At 40.8% G+C, this 23,967-nt stretch overlaps 1 protein-coding gene across 1 annotated transcript in view; it reads right to left on the reverse strand.

Annotated features, from left to right (window-relative positions):
* Positions 1 to 1,807: 1,807 nt before the first annotated feature.
* hipk3b (homeodomain interacting protein kinase 3b) overlaps positions 1,808 to 23,967 on the reverse strand; it is a 32,876-nt gene continuing 10,716 nt past the window's right edge. Inside the window, exons 3-16 of the mRNA XM_058088641.1 lie at positions 19,340 to 19,463; positions 13,624 to 13,743; positions 13,415 to 13,501; positions 12,881 to 13,065; positions 12,637 to 12,796; positions 11,408 to 11,531; positions 10,887 to 11,008; positions 10,654 to 10,778; positions 10,202 to 10,369; positions 9,360 to 9,692; positions 9,139 to 9,285; positions 8,815 to 9,053; positions 7,429 to 7,568; positions 1,808 to 7,184 (exon numbers count right to left, since the gene is read on the reverse strand). Coding sequence (XP_057944624.1) covers positions 6,714 to 7,184; positions 7,429 to 7,568; positions 8,815 to 9,053; positions 9,139 to 9,285; positions 9,360 to 9,692; positions 10,202 to 10,369; positions 10,654 to 10,778; positions 10,887 to 11,008; positions 11,408 to 11,531; positions 12,637 to 12,796; positions 12,881 to 13,065; positions 13,415 to 13,501; positions 13,624 to 13,743; positions 19,340 to 19,463 — 2,545 coding nt within the window. The 3' untranslated portion in view covers positions 1,808 to 6,713. The remainder of the gene's footprint in view (positions 7,185 to 7,428; positions 7,569 to 8,814; positions 9,054 to 9,138; positions 9,286 to 9,359; positions 9,693 to 10,201; positions 10,370 to 10,653; positions 10,779 to 10,886; positions 11,009 to 11,407; positions 11,532 to 12,636; positions 12,797 to 12,880; positions 13,066 to 13,414; positions 13,502 to 13,623; positions 13,744 to 19,339; positions 19,464 to 23,967) is intronic.

Consider the following 23,967-nt stretch of genomic DNA (forward strand, 5'->3'; position numbering starts at 1 on the left):
CAGCAATTAGAAATTATATTTTAATTATCATTATCATCATTACCACAAGAGTAGTTATAGAATTATACTAAAAATTAGCGCTGACAATCGATTAAAATATTTAATCGTGATTAATCACATTGTGTCCATAGTAATCGCAGATAGAATTGAGTGTTTATCTATCATAAGCAGGGATGTAAATCTCTATGCAACTGTATATATCTGTTTATATTTGTAAATAAATGATTGACATGTCTGCGTGTTATGTTTTTCCAATCTGTAACAGCAAATCAAAGGGAAAAGGCCAACATCAGCTTTGACATCTGCTACTATAAACACCATAGAAAAAAAAATAGCAACTTATCTGTTATCTGTAATCTGTTCCAACTGCCAACATCATACAAGCTTTGGGAGAAGTTAAAGGGGACCAATTTCTGGACTATGAAAGCAGTCAAATGACTGCTATGGGCAATACTTGTATACAACGTGAATTATCATGAAAAAGATCTAAGAATAGATTGTTGGACCCTTGCACCATCATTTGTCTGGCTTTTGCTGTCATGTGTCTAGAGCAAAGTTTATTTTTGAGTGGCATTATGACGTTTCTCCATGACATCATCCCAATGGAGCATTTCTTGAACAGCACATCTACTGTGGGTCCTGCAGCTTCTTTAAAGGCATTGTAACGGACGCCTGACTGTCCACACTGTGCCATCTTCATGCCTCTGTGCTGAAAGCTGTGGGACAGCCTCTTCATCCAATGGCAGGCCGAGTGCTCTTGTGATTTGGATAAGGGTTGGCCATCGAGGATCATGCAGCGATGATTCCACGTCAAAGGGAGGGGATTCACTTTCACTTTCAGAGCTACAAGAAGCTTCTTCCAAACACATTACTCTCTGAACCTGCTTCCTCCTCATCAAGGTTCTGAAGCATGGCTAAAGCCACCATAACATTTTCTTGCTATTCATCATTTTTGTCTCTCCGGTTTAGAGTGACGCTATAACTTGGCTCAGGAGGTAGAGCAGGTTGTCCAGAAACCGGAAGGTTGGCAGTTTGATCTTCGCTCCTCGCAACCCAGTCACAGTCGTTGTGTCCCTGGGCAAGACACTTCACCCATCTTGCCTCCAGTGCTGCCCACACTGGTGTATTAATGTGAATGAAAGTTTGGTGGTGGTCGGAGAGATGGTGGGCACGAATTGGCAACCACTTTTCCGTCAGACTACCCCAGGGCACCTGTGCCTACAGATGTACATTACCACTCACTGCCAGTGTGTGACTGAGGAGTGAATGAATAATGGCTTCACTTCATTGTGAAGCGCTATAAAACCTAATCTGTTATTATTATAACAAGGTGTGAGTTTGACAGAGCATAAAATACAGCAGTGCAGGGAAAATGTAGCAAAACATAGTGACACTGTACAACAGCTGTAAATAGTTTGATTTGTATTAATTACCTTTTATATCACTTTGTAATACATTGATTTGCATTACCTTGATTTTGCAGTTTCTCTTGTGTGCTTTTAAACCTGGAATTTCCCCTGGTGGGACTAATAAAGGCAACTGTAAAAATCTGTAACAAGCTGTAAAAAGCTTGCGGTCAATTCAACTGCTATGGTAATTCTAGGTAGTATCTGAAACACTGATCAATATCAGTATCGGCCGATATTCAAGGTTGCAATATAATATTGTATCGGAAGTGAAAAAGGAGACCCCTACTATTTTCCCACATTTTTCCAAAAATGCTGAAGACCAAAAGGCTTATATATTTTTTAATATAATATTAAAATGTAGTCAAACCAACATAAAAGATGACACCGACAGACAACGCTTTGCATCAATAGATTTTTTTAATTCAAAGTGAATCTTAACAATAATACACCATAAAGTCTTACTTTGACACTCACCAAAAGAGTCACCTGGAAAACCCGCTTATGTGACAAAGTAGAGAAGGCTTGGTCACACCTAAATCACTGAGAACTAGAGAGGAAACACTATCGCAAACTGTAAATAGACATCACATCCATAGTTAGTTTCCCAGTCCTCATACTGTAAATATTGCACAGTGCAATTGCTACATGGCAAACTAGTGTAGCACAAAAACAAACAAAAAAAGGCTAATTAAAATAAATGGGGGGGGGGGAAACCCAACAAAGCCACAAAAAAACTACAGGTTTTTAAACAGTAATAGCTCAGATTTCATAATCAAGTGTATTTGATGAGCCATCTAGACAGATCATTCCATAAGTTGCAGCAAGAGATAACACAAGCTAAATGGAAATCAAACGGTAACACAGTAGCACATTGAGACTAATACAGACCCTGAATTAACAGCTCTAAAAGAATAAAACCGCAGCAGAGGATTCTCGTTTCTCCGGATATCAAAATCATTATTATAATGTTATGTTTACAAACACTTTTTATCTGTTAAATGTTACACAAAACTTCCAAAAGAAAGGTGGTTGTCCATAAAGCAAGGAATTGGTGATGTGCAGAATTAAAACTTGAAGCTTTGATCTCCTCTTGCGTCGCATTGCTGGTGAATACTTTGGGAGGAACTACAACACACATTACATTTTCCCATGCAGATTATTTCAAATCATTTCAAGCACTTATCATCTGCCAAGTTCGTGTTCTTGTTGTCCAAAGCTTTCTTGTCCAAAATGATACTTGATTATAATATATATGTATATTTTTTAAAAAGCATACAACCATATCAGTGTTGAAACATATCGCGCCCTTGCCTCTTGAGCGAGAAACCACAATAATAATCTCCTTAATGCATAAAGAAGACAAACCCAACATGCAGGAGCAGTTGATGAAGCAGAGAAGTTGATGAAGCCAGTGTTATCAAATGTGCTCCAAGCGACGCACATGCAAGCTCATGTAAAGTACACATGATCTAAGAACACTTGTGTGGTGCAATGACGGCAAAAATGTTCAAAAGTATTGCATCTGCTGTTTCAAGCCAGAGTGACGATCCAAACATGTGTGATCATGTGAGAATTATTATTAAAGTGTATTATTTGTAAAAACAACACCACTCTGCGTGATCTTCTAATGTTTCTACTGAGCTGATCAGAGGAGAACATGATAAAGACCTATCTTGGATTTCCTAATTTTCTGGTCGGTCGGACGCTTTAAATCATATATATGGACAAAAGTCATGGGATCACTGATCAATTGCAGTTGGACAATTCTATGCTTCCAAGTTCGTGACAAGACCCAAAGTTTTTGCTTGGGTGTCCAAGAACCCCCGAAAACAACTTGAATGGTAGCTTTGTTGGTAAGTCCGATTTTAGCCATCTTTTTTTCTTGGATCGCTCTTGAGCCGCCACTTTTATACAGATCCCGCAAGACTAACAGGAGAACACAAAAACACGCTATTCTGCAATAACAACAGGGTGGGTCAAGTGTCACATGTTAAGACTTTGCTTACTGTGCTGGCCCGATTCAGGGAACCGAGCCAAAAGAAAGAGTTCCCATCACTAATACGATCAGCGCCGAAGCAAAAGCAGGAAGATGTTAATGTTTCACTGACAACAAACATTCAATCCTCCCGCATACATCGCACCAGACACCGGCACTGATATCGACATGCACCTAATGATCTGATGTAAAATGCTGTATTGCTGTGTGAAAGCGCACACGATTGTGGGTTCTGTATAAAACGTGAAGCTGCATACATGCCGCCTTCTACGAATGCTGTATATTTCTGTGTAAGAGGTTATTCTCTCAGGGTGAGGTCCAAGATTAGTGACCTCTGAGCTCACAAATGGATTGGTTGAAAGTCTCACCAGATGTTAAGGAAGCTGCTAAAGCTGAAATGTGAAATTAACACCACAGTTTGTTCCATTTTTACAACGCAGTGTGTCCCAATACTTATGTCCATATCGTGTACATACAAACTATAATTGTCAAGCGTTCTTCCTCCTTAAAGCATTGAGCAATGACCATCTGGACTGTTCTGAATCTCAAGGCACATACACAGTGCTGCTCACACTGCTTCAGTTTCAGTAAGGACCACGCGACATCAGCCGCTTTGCAATGAAAACATCATCAAAAAAAAGCAGGGGGGGGGTGGTCAAACGGTCAGAACGCAAGGCAAAATTCCTCTTATCGCTTATAACATTGAACAGATAAAAACATTCCAATAATAATAATAATAAATAGTAGTTCAAATTAGTTGTTTTTAGGGAGTGTAATCATTCCTTTCGGCCACATATTTTCCTATCAGCCTTCCTTTGTGGTGAGTGATCATTTTAACATGCACTTTTTTTCCCCATCTCCTGCACTGGTTAAATTGATCCTGCAAGCTACAGTTTTTTCTATATGTGTACAAAAACATCAATATGAAAACATACAAAAATTAAGTTATACATCGATAAATCATGTATGCAGTGATGAGCCCGAAAAGGATAAAATACTGATGCAAAACATACACACACGCACACGCACACCCCGAGAAACAACAATTGCAACTAGTGTTCATTATCAGCAATACAGTAGTTACAATGACACTCCAAATAGGAACACACAAATAAAATCAAAACCACTTCTATTTTTAGATAATTAGGGACCTACACAAAAAAAAAGGTTCAAACTCAAAAGAAACCACCTAATTTCACAGCTATTGAAGTGGCAATCATCGTTTAGCAGCTTATCTATGATACATTCAAGAAAGAAATGATACGACTTATTAATTGCCCAATAAGCTAGACAAAACCTCTGCCGCTTTTTTTCTTTTTTTTGTTTAAATACATTTGTTTGTTTTAATCCAACCCCATTCTACGACAATGGTATTAAGTGAGGTTTACGCAAACAAGAGTAGCTACCTTGCTCAGGAAAATGAATTACAGTCTTTGGTGCTGCCAAGCAACTTCATATGAAATTAAAGACAAGAATATTCACGCAAATAACAAAGAAATGAAACAGATAAACACACAGGTAACAGATCTACATATATAGATATATATACTTATATATCTATATATGTATATTGTATAACGCCATCTGCTCCCTCCCACTGCGTGTATATATACATATACAATAGATATACATATATAATATACATATGCATACACACAAAGACTACCGTATATGTGTGTATGTATATATATATAGCCTCCCTGACGGAATGTTTAAAATAAGCAGTTGACATAGAAAAGCCTTTAGCCGTTAACAAATGTAAAGGGAAAAAGTTAGCTTTGTCACACATGCATAAATGAGAGCATTGCACACAATTGACTCATACCTTATCAAGCATTGGTACTAGATACTCTAGCTCTACAATATACGTCCATATATGTGTGTATATCGAATACTGCATGGTTTGCTCAGGTTTAGAAAACACGCCATACCGTGAATGAATTTGGATTTTTATCTTTACCTAGCCAAAGCCATGCCCACACACGTCTAAAACATCGAATCAACAAAGTGAGAAATGAGTATATGAAGACGGGTGGGGAGGAAAAGGCGACTATTTAGATTGTATTGCAGTTTCGTCATACAGTACAAATACTGTGAGTAATAATAAGTGTTTCACTAAACAGAAAGTGATTATCAAAGTTGAAGCAATACTTGCACATTATACACAGGTTCATTCAGAAAAGGGGGAAGAACAAAAGCTCTCCTTAATGAAAACAGCAACCATTCGCAACAGCAAAACATGCTGTTTTTCTTGCATGAAAAGGAATAGTAACTCACTACACAAGTAAATATACACCGACTCCAAATCATAAGCACGGCTATCTGCGATACATCACATCCATGCAGGCTATGCATGGACATATACACATGTGCATATATATATATATATATAATCATATACATACACACACACACACACGCGTGAGTGTGTATATATATATATAACTATTTACACACACACACATATGCACACACACTCACACATAGGATGCATTGAGCGATTGGAATTTCAAGTGCTGCAGTCCGGTACATTAATAGTCATGTATATAGTCATATATAAGTAGTAACATGAACAATATGTAAGGCACTATGGCTGGGGACAGTTATACAATGCAGCGAGTCTTGTGACACAAACAAAAAGAGCAACGTCTACGCATCGTTCAGTTTACACTTTTGCTCATGCAAGACTACATGCAGCGTGAGGAACGACCCTATTTAAAATCGCATAATTGACTTTTGACATTGCGGACACCGAAAGACACTGAAAAAGTACAAATACTCCAAACGCGATACAACATACACCGTAGACAACATGTGCATCTGGCAATCTAGAGTTAGAGACTGGGATGGCTTTACAAATGTGGATGTGTCTTGCACATGTAAGAAGGCAATATAGAAAAATAGCTGGGATCGGGGGTGCAACGTCAAACTATTCAACACCGCCCCAATTATTTACCTGTTTTGAGGAGTATTCGTAGAAGATCCAATGCAAAGGTATATCAAATGTGCAAAACACATTAAGTGTGAGTTTAACTACTCATTCATTCAATCATTCATACATTATTTCCTTCAGATTTTTTGCCCAAATCTTCCCCATCTCTGAAACTCTTTCTCTCTTTCTGTTTTTTTTTTTAAAGCTTGAAGTTCAATTACACCCAAGTTGACATGATTCAAAAAATAGCTTGCATTCTCTGTGGTTGTGCCATGGTTTTTCAAAATTAAAAAACCATGTTGTTTGTGATTTAAGACAGAATTCGCCCCACACACTTAGCCCTCGGGTAGTGAGAGGAGTACCTGGGCACCCATGCTCAGATGTAGGGATATTGGTTTATTTTGGTAGGGCTGAGTGGGAAACCGGCGTAGGCAGGCGAGGCAATGTAGGAATGTGGGGGGAAGAGGGGTTTGAATTGGCTTTGTGGATGTAAAGTGGGGGAGGGCAAAAGCCGGGGGTTGATGCCCACTGTGACCTGATGCACGATGCCCGCCGGGTGGGAGATACTGTAGGTTGGCTGAAGGACAGGACGTGAGGCGCCTGGGGAGGCCAAGAGATGGGCCACAGGGGCCGCCGTGACCAGAGGACCAGACGGGGGATAGGACAACAAGGTGGGTTGGGAGTGCGGGTGTCCCCCAAGATGGGGGAGGGGGCCTGCAGAGTGGTTTGGACTGCTGTGGGATAGGGTGAACGCGGGCCCGTGAATGGTAGGGGGGATGAAGGCCTGCGGTCTGCGGTGGGCAAAGTTGCCGTTCCATTCCTGGTGGCAGGAAGTGAAATGTTGGACCTGGAGAAGAGGAGGATACTTTTGTATGAGGTTGTGCCACTAGAGGGTGCTGTTCACGGTAAAACAGAAAGTGAAGCTATAAAAGGGAACGTGCACACCAGGAGACATCAACAAAAAATATATTTCTGTCTGCAACAAATTTGTTTTGCTCAACTTACGCTTATCCTGGGAAATCTCCAAAGGAGCCAACATTATGTTTTCTGGCATGTGTGGTTGTGTAAAGCATGTGGCTGCAAGTTCTCACCTGCCCAAAGCCTATGGGCTGCTGTTGCTGGGGCTGGAATGAAGGTGTGATCTTCTGCGAACGGTTTAGGAGAGGAGTAGTGTGGTGATGATGACGCCCAGAAGCACCTCGCCCTTTGGACTGGAATGAAGACTCCAAGACTGTTGAAACAAAGACAGAAGATGAGGAGCACATTCATTTCTCAGTCTAATTTCGACCAAGGGCTCAAATGCAAAAGCACCTCAATGCTAAATGTAGATGACATGAAACAACAATTGTGGCAGGAGGCTTTATCAGTTGTTGTCTATTTTAGAAGTTTGCTCAGCTCCAAATCTTTAAAACGCGGCAGCATCTGTCCTCTGAATATGATCTAGAATGATTATAAATAGACATGTTTGGGGGATCAGAGAAGAGCTGGTAACTAAGCTTTCATCGAGCTTATAGTGAGGCCAGATCATCAGCTATAAATATAGCTGGTAGCCCTGAAATAGCAAGCTGTGCCCTTTTCTGTGGGGCTGCAGTTGCTGGTTTGAGGTGATGCCTTTGACATGAAAGGTGATAGGACGGTATGATATTCTGTGAAAGAATTAAAGAGCAACCTCTCCTAACCCCAACTTTGGAATATAAAATGAGGTGGTCTTAACCCTTGTATTATGTTACGGGTCAATTTGACCCGTTTCAGTTTTTGAGTTGACCAAAGTACTGGTTATCCTTTCTTTTTCTTCATGAAATTTTGTGACTTTTCCTCATCTAGGGTCATGAACTGGTGTGTAAAATTTGGACACTCTGAGGTGTCGTGGTATGTCTGTGCTGAGTTTGTATACAAAGATGATGTTGCGGGTCATTTTCAGCAAAGAGACATTGATGTCCGACTGGCCACAGCTGTTACAAGACCTACTCATGGCATGTGCAACCCCTGAATTGAATATTCAAACATTTATGTGTTGATGACAGCCAGAACATGTTTTCTGATCATCCATGTATTGAATATTTCATTCAAGGCAAATCTCACATGCCATGTGTAGCTTTATGAAGCTCACACCCACACAGATAGAAAGTCTATCAGAGTATGGTTGAAATCAGAGTAGTAACTTTTGTCAGAAAATAAAGTATCCATTCCAGAGATGACAATAGATAAATCAGTCAGGTCACCCATAATCACCTGGGAGAACCTCTGCGGCCGACTAAGACGGCGTAATCCCAGGCCATGTGACCTGTGGAGTAGACAGCAGCAGTGGTGACTAGACTTTTGAGCTCACATGACCTAGCGATTGCTGGTCTTCTGTGTGGGCATCACCACCAACATATGCGCAAAGTAGTCATATAATTGACGAAAAACAATAATTTCATCACAATCTGGAATGTTAAAGCATGACCAATTAACGCACTACATGTGATCGGCATTACCTGTGTTGCCAGGTGTTTCACTGATGCCAGTGCTGTTCTGCAGCCTCATTGGCGGTACGGCAGCTGTACGCACGATCGGCTTGCTGGGCTCGGTTTCCAGGGCAACACATGCAACATGAGGCTTGCAGTTCTGATTGCTGTTTGCGATGTAACGACGCTCTGGGAAGGGACTGTTGTTATTGCCATTGGAGGCGGGCGAGATATCCACTGTGTCGCTCTCCTGTTCGTCGTCAGACATACTGTGCAGGAGAAGTGAATGAGTGGGTGAAAAACCTCACTGACAAGAAAGACAAAATAGGTCGGTTGTGATTGTGTTCCTCATACCTGTTTGGATGTTTGCATGGTGACGTGCTGGACTGCACTGAGGCTGAAGAGCTGGTGCTCAGCGTGCTGTCAGGGCTGCTGAGAGAACAGACTCTCTCCATACTAACTGTGCTCTGACAGGCCTCACAATCTGCGCTTCCTTTACATCTGCGGGTATACAAAGAAAAAATTTAAAATGAGCTACAGCCCTTTGTTGAGGGAACCTTGTGGTTTGTACTCACTCTCCCATCGAATGCCTTTGTGCGCCCTCTTCTTCATCACTACTGATGCTGATGACGCTGACAGATGGGCTTGTTAGCTCTGAGATCACCATGGCGTGCCGCTGCTCTTGCGAAACTGAATGCTCCTCGCAGTCTGCCTCTACTTTGCAGCAGTTGTCATCATCATCCTCCTCTGCCTGCTCCGTTTCTTGCTCCTGTACAACAGCATGCTCCTCTTCTGGGCATCTAGCTTCCTCCTCCTCTGCTTCTTCCACATTCTTTGCTGTATCAGCCATCTTTGGGGACTGGCATGGTAGATTTTGGATGTTTGTGTTTTGGGAAAAGTTGCTGCCCCTATGAAACAGCAAACATGTCACATCATGCCATGAAATAATAGTGCACAGTAACGCAATTCTTGTTTGGGCACATCTAATGAAGGCTAATGCAATAGCTTGCCTCAAAAATGTATTTACGGTGATCCTTGTTCATCATAGTTAATTGGTGAATATCTATTAAACTTAATATGCATTGTATGCATAAATATGAATTGTGTTATTTGATATGCTCACTGTCATTGTGTGCATGTTCAAGATGAATTAAACCATTATCATATTGTAAGCTTTTCCAGAGAGCATAATGCAGAAACAGATTTTGTACAGTATGTTTTGTGACTTTTACTCTCTCACCATAGGAACTACAAATTAAATAATTTTGCATTTGATGTAACTGAAGTTAGCTTAACAGGTTTAAATATTTTTTTTCTTTATATTTTCTCAAGCTGCTGCGCCGCAGGTAATCACGCACCTCCCACAGGAGACCAACATTACACTTTCATAAGGCACACTGGACTAAACCATACGTACCTGTTTGTAGAAGGCTTTGCTCTTTTGTTGGCAGCTGGTTGTGGCCACACCACATGTGCAATGCCGATGTTTATAGGCTGGTGGGCGGGCATAGTAATTTGGTTGGTTAAGAATGGTTGAGGGTGGGCAATCATGGAGCTGTAATGGTTACCATGGGGACGCACTTTCCTGCATCAAGAAACAGAACATTAGAGCCAAAAGCCTTTAGCACTGTTACTGACAAAATGGTCTCAGTCCCAAAGGACAAACGTATGACTCACCAATCATTAATATTCAAGGGAGACAGCTTTGTGTGTGTTGTGTGTGTGTGCCTGTGTGTGTTGCATCTCGAGTAATCCCACACAAGGGCGACTCACGGTAATTATATACTTTGAAATAACCTAACTTAAACTGATGTAAAAAGTAAACTATCATTTGAATGTATAGCTAGCATATCTCAAGATATTGCTTACCCCCAGTCTCCCACTCTTGGCGGCCCCACCACTGCATCAGATGCCAAAGTAGTTGCGGGTGGGGGCACTGATGTCACCTGCTGCCATGTGGGCACCAAAATCTGCTGTGCTCGGTTCGACCAGGCCTGTTTAAGTACAGGGAAGGTGAAAAACTAATTTCTACCTCATTAGAGACTAAGTTCATAGCCTTTTGGTGGCGCTCGTCATAGCTGCGAGACATGCAACTGTGGTACCTGTGTGATAACTCCTGGTCTGATTTGGATGGGCTGGATTGGGGGCGCTTGAGTGACCAGAGGCACAGATGCCTCCATTCGAACAGAGTAGCCAGCCGGTTTCACAGTGTTTGTGGGTATCCCTGCAAAGATAAAGTAAAGACTACTTAAACTAATGACATTTACTGACCCATTTCATGTTTCCTCAATAAACCGCAACTCCCCTCCAGCAGCCCCCATGCAGTCCCAGGCCCTATCCCTAACACCACCGTGCTTGACTATCACCTCAACACAATTGTCTTGTTACTCACTTGTGTTACCAGCTATTTAGACAATAACGGCTGTGTGTTGTCATTTTCAGTGGATGATAACTGCTATGCACGCTGTGCACTGACTACTCTAAAGCATATCCAAGTTTCATTTTTATAACAGTGTACCTCGAGAAGATAAACTGAAAAACTGAAATGTGAGAGCTGTATTATCAGTGTATGACCAGTAAAGCACAAATTGGTGTAAATAAGTGTAAAATGTACGCATCCTACCTTGAATGGTTGGGGGACATAAGATGAGTGCCTGCTGAAATGAATCATTGCCGCCAAACTGTCCACTTCCTGCTTGCAATGGTATCCCAGGGTGCATCACAGAGGGTGCAGATGGTGCTAATGCCTGAAGAACAAAAAAACAACAACAGAACATTCAAAAACAGCACCTACTGCAAAATCTTGCTTGTGTAATAAGTAGTACATACAAGATTAAAAGTGTTACTTGTTAAACGCAAAACAATACAAAGACGTTGCAGAGGCGCGTGCATGTCAAGCATGTGCCTCTGCTTCTGCTTTGCTACTCACGCTGTCTATAATGACATTTATTGAATTTTGAGAACTGGGCCTACATTGTTCTGCAACAACTTCTGCCTGTGTTCCAGGCTTCATGCACATGATTTTAACCACAATGTCAGAAGGTTAAAATGGTTTTCCTGACAAATTCTAAATATACAGTTTAAACACAACTACCCAATAGCACAGGACATGTGACACAATATGCTTTTATTAGGTTTAATATAGAGGCTAAACAACTGTAGTATTTAAAATGCAAATGTCAGCCTTGCATTGTGTTAACATTTCATGACCCCTATTTTCATGTTTAATGATATTGATTTGGAGGCTGGCAACACTATTTAGAGGCGTTTTGCATCATAAAGCTACACTGACCGCAAAACGGTCAGCTCTTGATTTCTCCTCGGCAACAACGCAGATTTGCACTGTTGCCATGACCTCAGCAACATGACGTGATTATGTTGCCATGACAGCAGAGCGACAACACAGATAGGCAAGTCTACATTTATGAAGGCAATAAGGCCAAGGCTTTAAAAAAAAAAAAAAGTTTACCCAGAACGTTTAATATAACATTCACTACCACACTTTGAATAGGTCTCTTACTTTACGCCAGTGGTTCGCAATTATTTTCTGCTGATTTGAAATGCTATTCAGGAACTGATAATATCTATATTTATCTGGACTGAAACTGAAACCAGCAAAATGCAACAAATTAGAGAGCAGTGAAGTATACAAGCCTATTCAGGAGTAAGAATTGCATGCGGAGTATGATGATTCCATACACGTGGGCCAGTCTGCATTAACAATGAGTCTTGAGTACATTTACATACATACAAAATGTGACTAAAATTGTGATGTGTGTTTACTGTATTCCTACAGTTTCATCTATGGAGTACAATAAAAGGAAATGAGTAAACACTTTCTGGATGGCTTACTTGAGGGTGGACAACAGTCATTTTGCTGAAGGGATGGTTGACTGTGGCTGCAGTACTTGCAGCCCCAGGTCTGACAAAGGGCCCCTTGCCTCGATTGGCTATCTCATACGTGTTGGGACGGGTGGAGCAAATGTCCATGATGTGGAAACATGACTTGACACTACAGGCGAAGAGGTGAAGAAGGTCAAAATTACGCCATAAGTGTAAAATGACGCCAACTCTGCTGAAGTGTGGTTGGACTCACTGGTTGCTGTGAGGGAAGTCAAGCAGGTGCTGCATTGTCACAAATGGGTGACTGAGAGCTTCAGCGGGGGCAATCCTCTCATCTGCATCGATCAGCAACATTTTCTTTAGCAGGCCTACAAACTCCCGGCGGTCTGCCTTCTCCACGAGCAAATCGCTACCTTCCAGATTCATCACCAAGTTCACCTGGAACACAAATATTTAAAATCAACCACCTTTTTTTTTCTTTTAAACACAACTTTGCTATGTTATGCAATGTTAATATTATTGTAATGCCATACTGTACATATTTCCAGCGAATAAACAACTGGTCAAGGAAAGAACAGACCTGGCCTAACATCAGTGGTTGTGTGGGAGTTTCCTGTCTTCTCAGTAAAGGATGACTGAAATCTAATGTTTCTTTTTCATTTCATATTCAACTGAGGGGACTTTCACATTACAGTATTCAGTTATTCTCTCCACTTCCACATCCTCTAAACATCTGCTGATGAATTTCCTTGAAATTCAGATTAGAAGTGAGAAGAGTGGTATATACATGCACTATGTCATCCAAACAGCTGAAGATGTACTTCCTCGCTTCCTTTGATTTCATCCCCGTCTCGGCCTCATGCTCATCTGTAGACTGTGAAGACATCAGAGCTTAGGTTTAGTAAGAACTTCCATACATTTGGTGGCTTTGTTTAAGAGTCGAGTCGTTCTATTGTATGACTAAAAACATGTATAAGGCGTGTTGAAGTGTCTCACCTTTAGTCTCCAAGATGCATAAGGTGAGTCAGACTCTCTGCAAAAGAAACGTGTTGTCTTGGTCCCTGCATTCAATAACTGCTCTCCGGGCAAACCTTGCGTCTGAGAAATGTAGCGGATCTAGATGGAGCGAGACCAAAATCAGAAAGGTGATATAGTTAGATATTATAACCAAACATAGACAATGTGCTTGTAATCATTGTAAAAGGTCAACAGCAGTGACATCATTGCGTAAAGTCCCAGACAGTCATAAACAGTGTGTGGAATGTCCACATAGCAGCCACAATGTCACAGACCTTGAAAACTGTACTTGGAGAGAAACTGTTAAACCCAAATATCCCCGCGTTGATGTCTGACAGGTGTCAGGGTCTTTGCATGTTAACTGTGATAACAAGGTCCCGCTGCGCCCAATGCCAGATGCCTTGCTCTGTAATGATGGCTCTTCAGAGGAGTCACACACAGGTTTAAGAGAGGAGGCCAGTGAGGAGCCCAGCTGACGTCAATCACACCCAAGTGTTAAGGACAACAGGCATTAGAGATTCAGCACAAAGCCACATAAGATGTGCCACACGTCAAGTCAATGCAACACCAGTATAACCCTTCGTATGACAAAATCCTGTTATGTCACTCTGCTTGTGTACGCCAGTATGCCTGAAATTAAATGTAACATTGCAACAAGCTCAGCTCTGGGGGATTATGCCTCAAAAATTGAAAAACAGCAGCAGAGTGGAAGTGGTTTCTCAAAATGACAACAGCATAGGAGGGAAAAGTCTTGTTACAATTTTCCATGGTAGAATAACAAGGCAATGAGATGAACCTTTGAGAAAGTGGAACAAGGACACAATGTCAATGTTGAATAGCATCCAATACCAGCATGCCAATATCTTAATGTATAAAGACATTGCCAAGTGCAGTTCTGAGCCAGGAGTATCAGCCCCCTCCCCACGTGTTGCCTATAAGCACATATAGAAAACAGCTCCACATTAAATCGGCCTTACTTGCAAAGGTGGCAATGAGCTATATTTTTAATTTTTATTCTGTATTACAGCTGGGGGATACAGCAAAAAACGATCACAATGTATTTGTATTTTTCCTAAATCCTCTCATCTCGATTATCATCAAGATTTTGTATATTGTTTTTAACCTGTGAGCTTAATCATCAATATTTTAACCCATCAGTACTAAAAACTAAAGAAACTAAAGATTAGTTTGATTATGGATAGCTTCTTTGATCCAGTGGCCACGCCGCTACTAGTGGATGAACTGCTGCTACGTGTGCTGGCAGCAGCAGGCAGTGCAGACCCGGTTGGCATTTTCACACTGTATAATCACTTCGGTGGTACTTAGAATGATTACAGATTGCTGTGTTACCCGTTTTTGTTACCCGTTTTTGAGGGCACAGAATGCTGACATACCTTGCACATCGGCTTGAGTTGCTCCACATCGCTTTGGAGATACCCAAACCACCGCCACACAATCAACAATAGGAAAAAAATTTTCTCAGCAATAGCCTCATCTTCAAGGATAACTCCATGTCACAACTGACACATATTTTGCTCCCCTCAGCTCTGCATTTAGTTTTTCGGTCTGTGTACTTCTCCGGCAGAAAAAGTGTACGAAAAGGTTGACTACAATTTCCTGTTGTCACAGATATTTCCACCATGTCTGATGAATGTAATATACAATGTAATATAAATTATGCTCACAGGCAATATAGACCTGAAATATATAGCAATCACTAATCACGACCATATAATCATAATAAAATAACACTGGCTGCAATTGGCTGGCGACCAGTCCAGTGTGTACCCTGCTTCTCACTTCAAGTCAGCTGGGCTACGCTCCAGCATACCTCTGTGACCCTAGTGAGGATAAACGGCATAGAATATGGCTGGATGGAAAATAACTCTGGACTGTGTGAAAAATAAACACTTCTAGTGGGCTTGCAATATGACCTGTTTAAATGCATTTATTATAGGCCATGAGAATGTTTATGTTGGAAGCATTGAATGTGTTGTTGGGTCTCTGGTCAGAGTTTATCCTTAGTCATAGCTTGAAATTCTGGTGAGTGTAAACAGGCAATGCGTTTCTGTGTGGCTGTAACATATGTCCATGTTATCTATGCAAAGTATAAAGCCTTGACTGGATTTTTTCATGTTATTACATGGTAAAATGTAATGCCATCTGTTTTCTTGGTTGACAGGAATTCTTAAAGAATTTGCAAGTCATCAACACATTTAGATTGTACAATAAAATACACGTAAAACAATATATACTCCCCTGCCTCTCATGCTATGGTGACACTCATAATGCACCAATGCAATGCTGACTCTCTTCAGCAGAAAGACCAGGCCTTGGAGTGGACGAAGACATGCTCTATTTTTGCTTTCATTCGGCGTCTCGTCTGGGCTTCAAAGTGAGGGGAGGATGGAGACAGTGACTGCCCCCTACACCTAATAACTGGTTGAGCCACCCTTAGCAGCAACAACTGCAATCAAGAGTTTGTGATAACTTTCAGTGAGTCTCTTAGAGAACTGTGGAGGAATTTTGACCCACTCATGTTTGCAGGATTGTTGTCATTTAGCTACATTGGAGGGTTTTCCACCATGAAGCCACCCAGACCATCACACTACCACCACCATATTTTACTGATGATTTTCTTGAATGTGGCGTTACTTTTACTCCAGATGTAAAGGGACACTTATTCCAAAATGTGCAATTTTGCCTCGTCAGGACAGTATTTTCCCAAAGATCTTGGGGATCATCAAGATGTTTTCCGGCAAAAAAATGAGACAAGCTATAATGTTCTTTTTGTTCAGGGGTGGTTTTGGTCTTGAGCAACTCTGCGTTTTTGCCCAGTGTCATTAACTGAGGCAAGTGAGGCCTGCAGTTCTCTCTGATGTTGTTGTGCTGTCCTTTGTGACCTCTTAGATGAGTCGTCACTGCACTTTTGAGGTCATTTTGGCAAACCACTCTTGGGAAGGTTCACCACTCTTCCATGTTTTCGCCATTTGTGAATAATGGCTCTCACTGTGGTTTGCTGGCGTGACACAAAGCTTTAGAAATGGCTTTACAACCTTTTCCAGACTGATAGATGTCTATTACTTTCTTTCAATCGCCTTTTCATACAGAGCCATGCAGGTTTGGATTTTTTTTCTCTATAAATAATAAAATGATTAATTACAAAACTGCATTTTGTGTTCATGTTGTGTTGTCATTGACCACTATTTCAATGTCTTTAATGATGTGAAAGATTTAATTGTGACACATGCAACAACAACAACAAAAAATCACACCACTGTATGTCCTTTGTATGTAATTGATTGTGGATTCTACTATTTGGCAGATGTGCTGCTAATACAGTCTCAACTAGTTTGTAGTCTCAAGAAGAACAACAATTACTGGTCCTTCAAGTGAACGGACTGAAATTAAAAGTGAACCAGAAGTCGGTGAAACACAGGATGAAAGAAGGTAAGAGAAACAAGAGGAGTAGGAGGAGTCCGAGTTATAAATACAATATGCTGTGTAGGATGGAACCAGACCTTGTGCAGAAAGATAAGTAGAAAAGGGAGCTCGGCTCCAGCCAGATCCCTCCTGTGGCAAGTGGCAAGGGGATGTTGACACCTCACACCAGCAGGCAGCTGCCTGGCTGTGGCTTTCTATATTTTAGTCAGTTCAGTTCTGTCTCTACATGGTCGTGCATGTACAATTCTCCCCTGCTATCAGTATCACACATGGTGAAGCGACTGAATTCATTATATGACACATCGCTGTGCCATGTGCAAGCGTGCCATGACTTTTCATTTCAATTATTTGTTATGTATATAAAACGTGACTCAGAATTGTAAGAGGAGGTAGCTAAGGCATATCCACACGTGAGCGGTATCCCGAGCTGCTCATAAGGACTTGTGTGCACGTGCTTTTATGTGTGCTCAGTCTTATTGTATAAACCACTCCAGCTTTTATAAATTAACTGCATGAGACCTGGGTTGCATATAATATGCATCCCCTTCTTTCACACCCAACTTTCCGTGGCTCATTTAACCCTGGTTTCCAATTACATCTGATAAACTCACTTTTCTATTTTTCACAGGTTGTCTCTCACCTATCATCTTACTTCATTTTTCAGTCAATCTCACACCTCCTATTTTTGGCAACTTTATTCTATTCAAGCCCATGTGCCCATCTGAGACTTCAGACTCCAAGGTGTCTCTTACTGAAGCGAGAATGCTCTGCCCAAATATCCCTAAAGCAGCTGTATTACATGCTGCCTGGCTGCTGCCACATTACATTTAAATTTTGACATAGCTGTGTGGTACTTAGGACTGAGGTCAAATCTGTTTTAGAGGTGTTGAGTGAGCTCACCTTACCCTGACCTGAGAAGGGTGAAAAATTAAGCATGGTCATATAAGACTTTAAGTGTTGCAGTGTGCACTAGGGGGGTCTTGAGTTGTCAGGTAGGGTGCAGCATGGCACACAGAAGCTTTGCTGGCAAGCTTTGAGCAGATAGGAGAAAGCCGCTCAGCATAAGCCCTGATCAGTCTGGTCCTAGGAAGACACTGTCAGGGGTCCACTGTGAGGAGAAAATCCATTTTCTGCTTAGACTTGCTGATGGTACTAGCCAAGTATGTTTGGCAAAATCTAAAAAATGTTCCCCCGCATGGAGCGTACTTGAAGATATTGACATAATAGTTTTTGCAGTGAACATCTTTTTACATCTCCAAAGATTAACATTCCAGTCAGCCTTTTTAACATTTGTTAGGTTGTCTTCCTGCTTCTTTACAGTTGCCCTTTGGCAAGATTTAGACAACAACTGTATGCTTATGCTACTTTTCACTTATGCTTAGGCACTAATCTGTGAAATTGTTGACATATACTGCATCCATCAACAGTAACCATCAAAAAATTTAAACAATACAAAAAAACTACATTAGATGGAAACTCAGAATCATTGTACACTGACACATTAGGAAAATTGCATCGACAGTGGAAAAGCCAAAACCTCAAGATAGAGAAAAAGAAGTGGAAAATACAACTGGCAAATGAAATGGAGGATCTGATGCTTCACAGGCCGACACATGGACAGTGTAACATTGGGTTGAGGGAAAGATGGGAGGGCTCAACTATTTTTAGTTGTACTTTCTCAAGTTTAAATTGAGGTCATGGCCACCAAACATTTAAAGGGGACCTATTATGCTTTTTCAACTTTTCTGACCAATAAATGTAGTTACAATGTAGTATTAAACTAAAGTTTCAGATAATGAGGTTTGCGTATTTGGAAGTGAGCCCTGACAGAAGTTTGGGATGGTTAAAAACGCTTGGTTTTGAAAAGGTGTGGTAAAACTGCCCCTTTGTGACATCACAGAGGCATTTCAATGGCATTTCACACTAGACTGTTTTGTGAATATGGGCCAATATGCAGCTGGACTAGCCGACAAACTCGGACCGACGCCTTTCCAACATTACTTGGTTGTGTGGAAGAGTACGTAACGGTTTATCAGCGTCCTAACTGTATTTATTTCGTTTAAGTTATGGAGCAAAAGTGCTTGTCTGTGCAGATTCCGGAAGAACCATAAAGCTTTGTGTGTAGCAGCTCAATAGGAGTCCACAACTCAATACAAAAAAATGTGTACAATACGTCCCATTTAAAATTATGGACTGAAATGGGACATAATTTTTACAAATTCCAAAACTCAAAATTGAGATGTTCGCTTACCTGATCATACTCCAAGGCCCCGGGGTAAAGAGGCCAGCCCAGAAAAAGCTCAGCTATCACACAGCCCAGGGACCACATGTCTATGGCTTCACAAAATGGCAAACCCAAAATAATCTCTGGAGCCCTGTATAATAAACACAATAACACAAAAAATATTGATTATTCAAATCATAGAAAGATATGTAAAATAAACATTCACAGTGAGGAATATCATGAAATTGTCCGTGCTGGCTGTCAGAATGGTTTGGATGAGTGGGAAATGGCATGGATCATGATGTGTGCCACAGTAGTCACTCATGAGCAGGCCGAGCCAGTGGGTTAAGAGGTCAGCCAGGTAAGGGATGAGGGCTTTGACATCTCCCCATCTCTGACAGAAAATCATTATTAATAGTTTTGTTCTTTTATTAAATGCAATGCAGACTTCCTCGCTGTATGTCCTCTGCATGATCTTAATGTTTTAGATGTTAAAAACACAGGCCTCAAAGTAGATGTTTTTGAAAACACAGTTATGGTTTTTATGTAAACAATGAAAACTGTTATACCACTCGGCTGCTGTTGTTTGTGCTTACAATGCACAAACTTCTCTAATTAATTACATAGGTCAACCCATACATATGCCAACATGGGACAATCCAATCCAGTGGTTATGGATTTCAGGCTGGCATGCTTATGTTATGTATGTTTGGTCATTTGTGAAAGATTTCTTTGACAATTTTAATTTGACAAATAATACATATTCACATTACAGGATTATTGAAAGTATCAGGCAACTATCCTAAACCCGTTTTCTCTTTGGATAGCTTTGATAACATGGTCAAAACAAATGCATACCAAAGCTAGGCCAGTACACAACATGGCAGTAAAAATTAAACCAGTAGACATGCCAACAATTTAAATCTTGCTGGCCTGAGGGGAGGATTTAGCTGTGGTTGCAATTGCACTGGGTGGGTTATGTGGTCCCCCTGATGGTATACATCCAGTCAGAAATACTTGGCAGGGAAAGGGGGTTGTTGCAACCCAAGCCTCATTACCTTCCAGTGAAACCGGATCCATTTTCCATCCTGAACATGTGACGTACGAACTGTGGGACTGCAGAATGCTGGGAAGCATAAAGTTCACGACTTCCACGCCACGTGCAAATGTAATGCGCTACATAAATATGATGGAGTCTATTTAACACATAAAGGTGGCATGATCTATAGCTTCAGGTTATGGGAACTAAAAAATTAGATTGTGTCTCCATTGCACGCATCTGATCCTGTTTTATATAATGTACGCTTTAGGATATAAAAGAATGGATGTGCGGTTAACTATAAAATATTGTACAAATTGTATGGCCTCAATCATATAATGGATGAATTGCTTTAAAATGATAGAAACCGATTTACACACATCTTTAATACATTCGATGAAAACTCTGCAGTTATTGAAAATTATCTTTCGTGATTACCTCATAACTCCTTCAGTATCTTGTGATATCTAATGATTCAAATTAGGAAAAAACACCAAAGTAGGTTCATGGAAAAGTACTAAGAACTAATTCATATTGATGGATTTTGTCTGACAGCTGGTTCATGTTACTCCCCAACAAGTGAAGATGCCCTATACAAAACAATCATCACAATGCTCAGGAAAAACCCAGGTGGTTTCAGCTTTCATAACCAGTTAAGTACCCGTGTAAGCACTATGAAATAAATGAAAACAAGCTCTGTCCGTGTGTAATATCATATGATGTACACCACTTGTACCGTAGATGCAGTTTTGCTGTGATGCACTACAGCTAACAAGCCAACTGGCAGGCTGAAGTCTTGACAGCCCCATAAACTGCGTCAGTCATGAATGTCGCACAACTATTCTTGTTTCCATTTACAGAACTTTAAGTTGGGCCGTTATCTCACACCCCATAAATAGTGTCTTCATCCTCCCTACTCTGTCCTATCAGGGAGGACCAACATGTAAGGTTGTATAATGGCAGCAAATAAGGGTGGCAACACATGTGGGAGAGCCTATTGTTGTTTTGTTTTTCTTCCATGGGGCCTTCACACAGCCTTTTCTTATCAAACTATTTTGGGATACACACAGGTCAACATAGGCTCCCACCAAGAGAGTGTGGCAACATGGTGATCCCACGACAGATGAAAGAACTTACTGCATGGCTCTTCCATGAAGTGTAATTCCACACATACACAAGTCATTCTGCATTATTAAGTGGAACACAGGCAGCATTTGCACTCTGATCTGCCTAGGCCTTGGATTAAGGATACAGAGCTTTGGGAGTGTGTGCCCAATGTAAACCTCTTAATGTGCTGACATGGAGCCAAAGTTAAAGAAAGGTTTTTGTCCTAGTTCAGATGTGTTTTTTTCCTCTCTAGAGTCCTTGGCTTTTGAATGTAAAGATAATGGGCCGATTGACCTGAAATGAACCGGGTCTTGTATACCATATGCTATGCGCAACGTCATGCCCCACCAGTAGCAGATTTGCCAGGTTACCAGGATACATTATCATATTTTTGACAGTTGCTCCAGTAATCTTTGGGATATAAAGATATTTTAGCACAAATGTGACCATTTTGATGACACATATGTCACTACGTAAGCATATTGTAAAATATGTTAAAGGGATTGTTATAATAAACAAATGTAATTAATGGCGATATGTGCCAATACACATGTGATTAGTCACAAGGAAATTAATGATTTGATTTCCAAAGTACGTATGACACGTCATTGTGCATCATGAAGTGCAACAAACCCCTTTTGCTGCATCCAAATCATGTATTTGACCAAACTCTGAAACTCATATTAAATCATGAAAGACTATCTACAAATTAGCTGACCTCTGCACTGAAACACAATGTGAACATTGGAGTGCGTTAGTACTCATTTCTTTCCTCAAATTGTGACAATAACAAAAGTGACACCAATTCTAAATCAGAAATAGGGCGAAGTATCTGTAAGACGTGTTGCAGTCAATATTTTACTATTTTTTCCGATCGATGCACTTTGGTGATTTTTTTTTTTACATCATGCTTAAGTGGAAGGTGAAGTGGGTTACTCTTGTGCTAACTAACGATGTTTCAAAGAATAGTGCTGAGTCTCGCACAGAGTCAGTCCACTGGCTCTGGGTGACATTAATATTTAAAAATATTTTACATTGTATATTGAAATTACAAACAGGTGAGCAAAGGGAAAACGTATTAGCATGTCAAGAGGTTCTTTCATTTCCTTCCGGCTCTTCATCATCTATAGAAGGACATTGGCCCGCATCCCATAAGCTATTTTAAGTAATCCTTTATGCTCATGCTTAAACTTGCTGTTCCCTCAAAGTATACTCTGCTCGAGGCTTCTACAAAAGAGGCACTTTATGTGTTTCGATTCCAACACCAATTTACATAGTATGCACGAACATTCTACCTCATTTCTAATTGATTTTTTTTTTTACATTTTGCTTCAAAACCTGCATAACAAATAAATGTTGCCATTTCACACAAGGACCCACTTTGCACTGTCATTGGCATGGCAGCTGGCACGTCCTTGTTCTCCCTGTCCCTCAGCAAGCCTCGCAAGCCAGGGTGAGTTTTCGCCGCCGCCCTGGTTCCATCTCGCTGATGGCCGACTATTATTTTAGTTTTTTTTCTTGACATGTTTTTATTACGTGCATAAACGTACTGTTAAGTGAGCGAGCGTGACATGGTCCATTTCCAGTCTTTCTACTCATTTCTAGCAAAACGTCCGGTCAACTGTCCACTGGGACCTCACATGAAGAACATCACAAATATCACTGGAGGAGCTCTGCTTCCTCTGCCCTACCCAAAGCTCTGCTGCTCTTTTAACTTGCTAGCAAAGCCACATTTGTTTACAATTCCTAACAACACCACCATCAGGCCCAATGGTTGGAGTTCCTTGGTTACTTGGTCGTGTGGACTGAACAAGCAGTAAGTAACAATATATCAGTGTCCTAATTGTCTTTATTTTGTGTAAGTCATGGAGCAAAAGCGCTTGCATACAGGCAGCGGGGTTGCTAATAGCGGTTTCCCACCATTAGTGGCCACATTCGGTTACCGATGCTGTAAAAAAACCCAACGCTAAAATGCCAAAGCTACTTACCATTGAGAGACATCTTGAAGTAACCTCTTTTGTTAAACTTCTGACTTTTCAGTCTCTACTTCCGGATCGGATTTGGGATCCAACACATATGGCTATATGTTTAAAGCTGACATTTTAAAAACATAAATTGGCAGTTATTATCAACTCTTATACCGTTCGCAGCTAGCGGCACATAACGCAACTTCTTTTTTTTTAAGTACTTGCTAGTGTGGCCGTGCCTGGAGGGGGGCCACGGGTGAAATACATTAAAACAAACCATTTTCGCGGGAACCACCAAATCCAAATAAATACAACTGAGTAGGTGTCGATTCTGGAAGAACTAGAAAGCTTTGTGTGTAGCTGCTCTATAGAAAGGGATGAAAAATATGCATAATGGGTCCCCTTTAACACCAGTTTTTTCAGTAGGTATTTTTGGGATGGGGTGGGGGTTGTCATGTTTTTGTTGTTTTTTTTTTTTTTACAAAGTCAGGATACAGTTTACTTATCTATTTGGTAAAGGTTTAACATTGTGTCTCAAAATA

This window comes from Doryrhamphus excisus, chromosome 12 (genome assembly GCF_030265055.1).
Source record: "Doryrhamphus excisus isolate RoL2022-K1 chromosome 12, RoL_Dexc_1.0, whole genome shotgun sequence".
Classification (NCBI taxonomy): Eukaryota; Metazoa; Chordata; class Actinopteri; order Syngnathiformes; family Syngnathidae; genus Doryrhamphus; species Doryrhamphus excisus.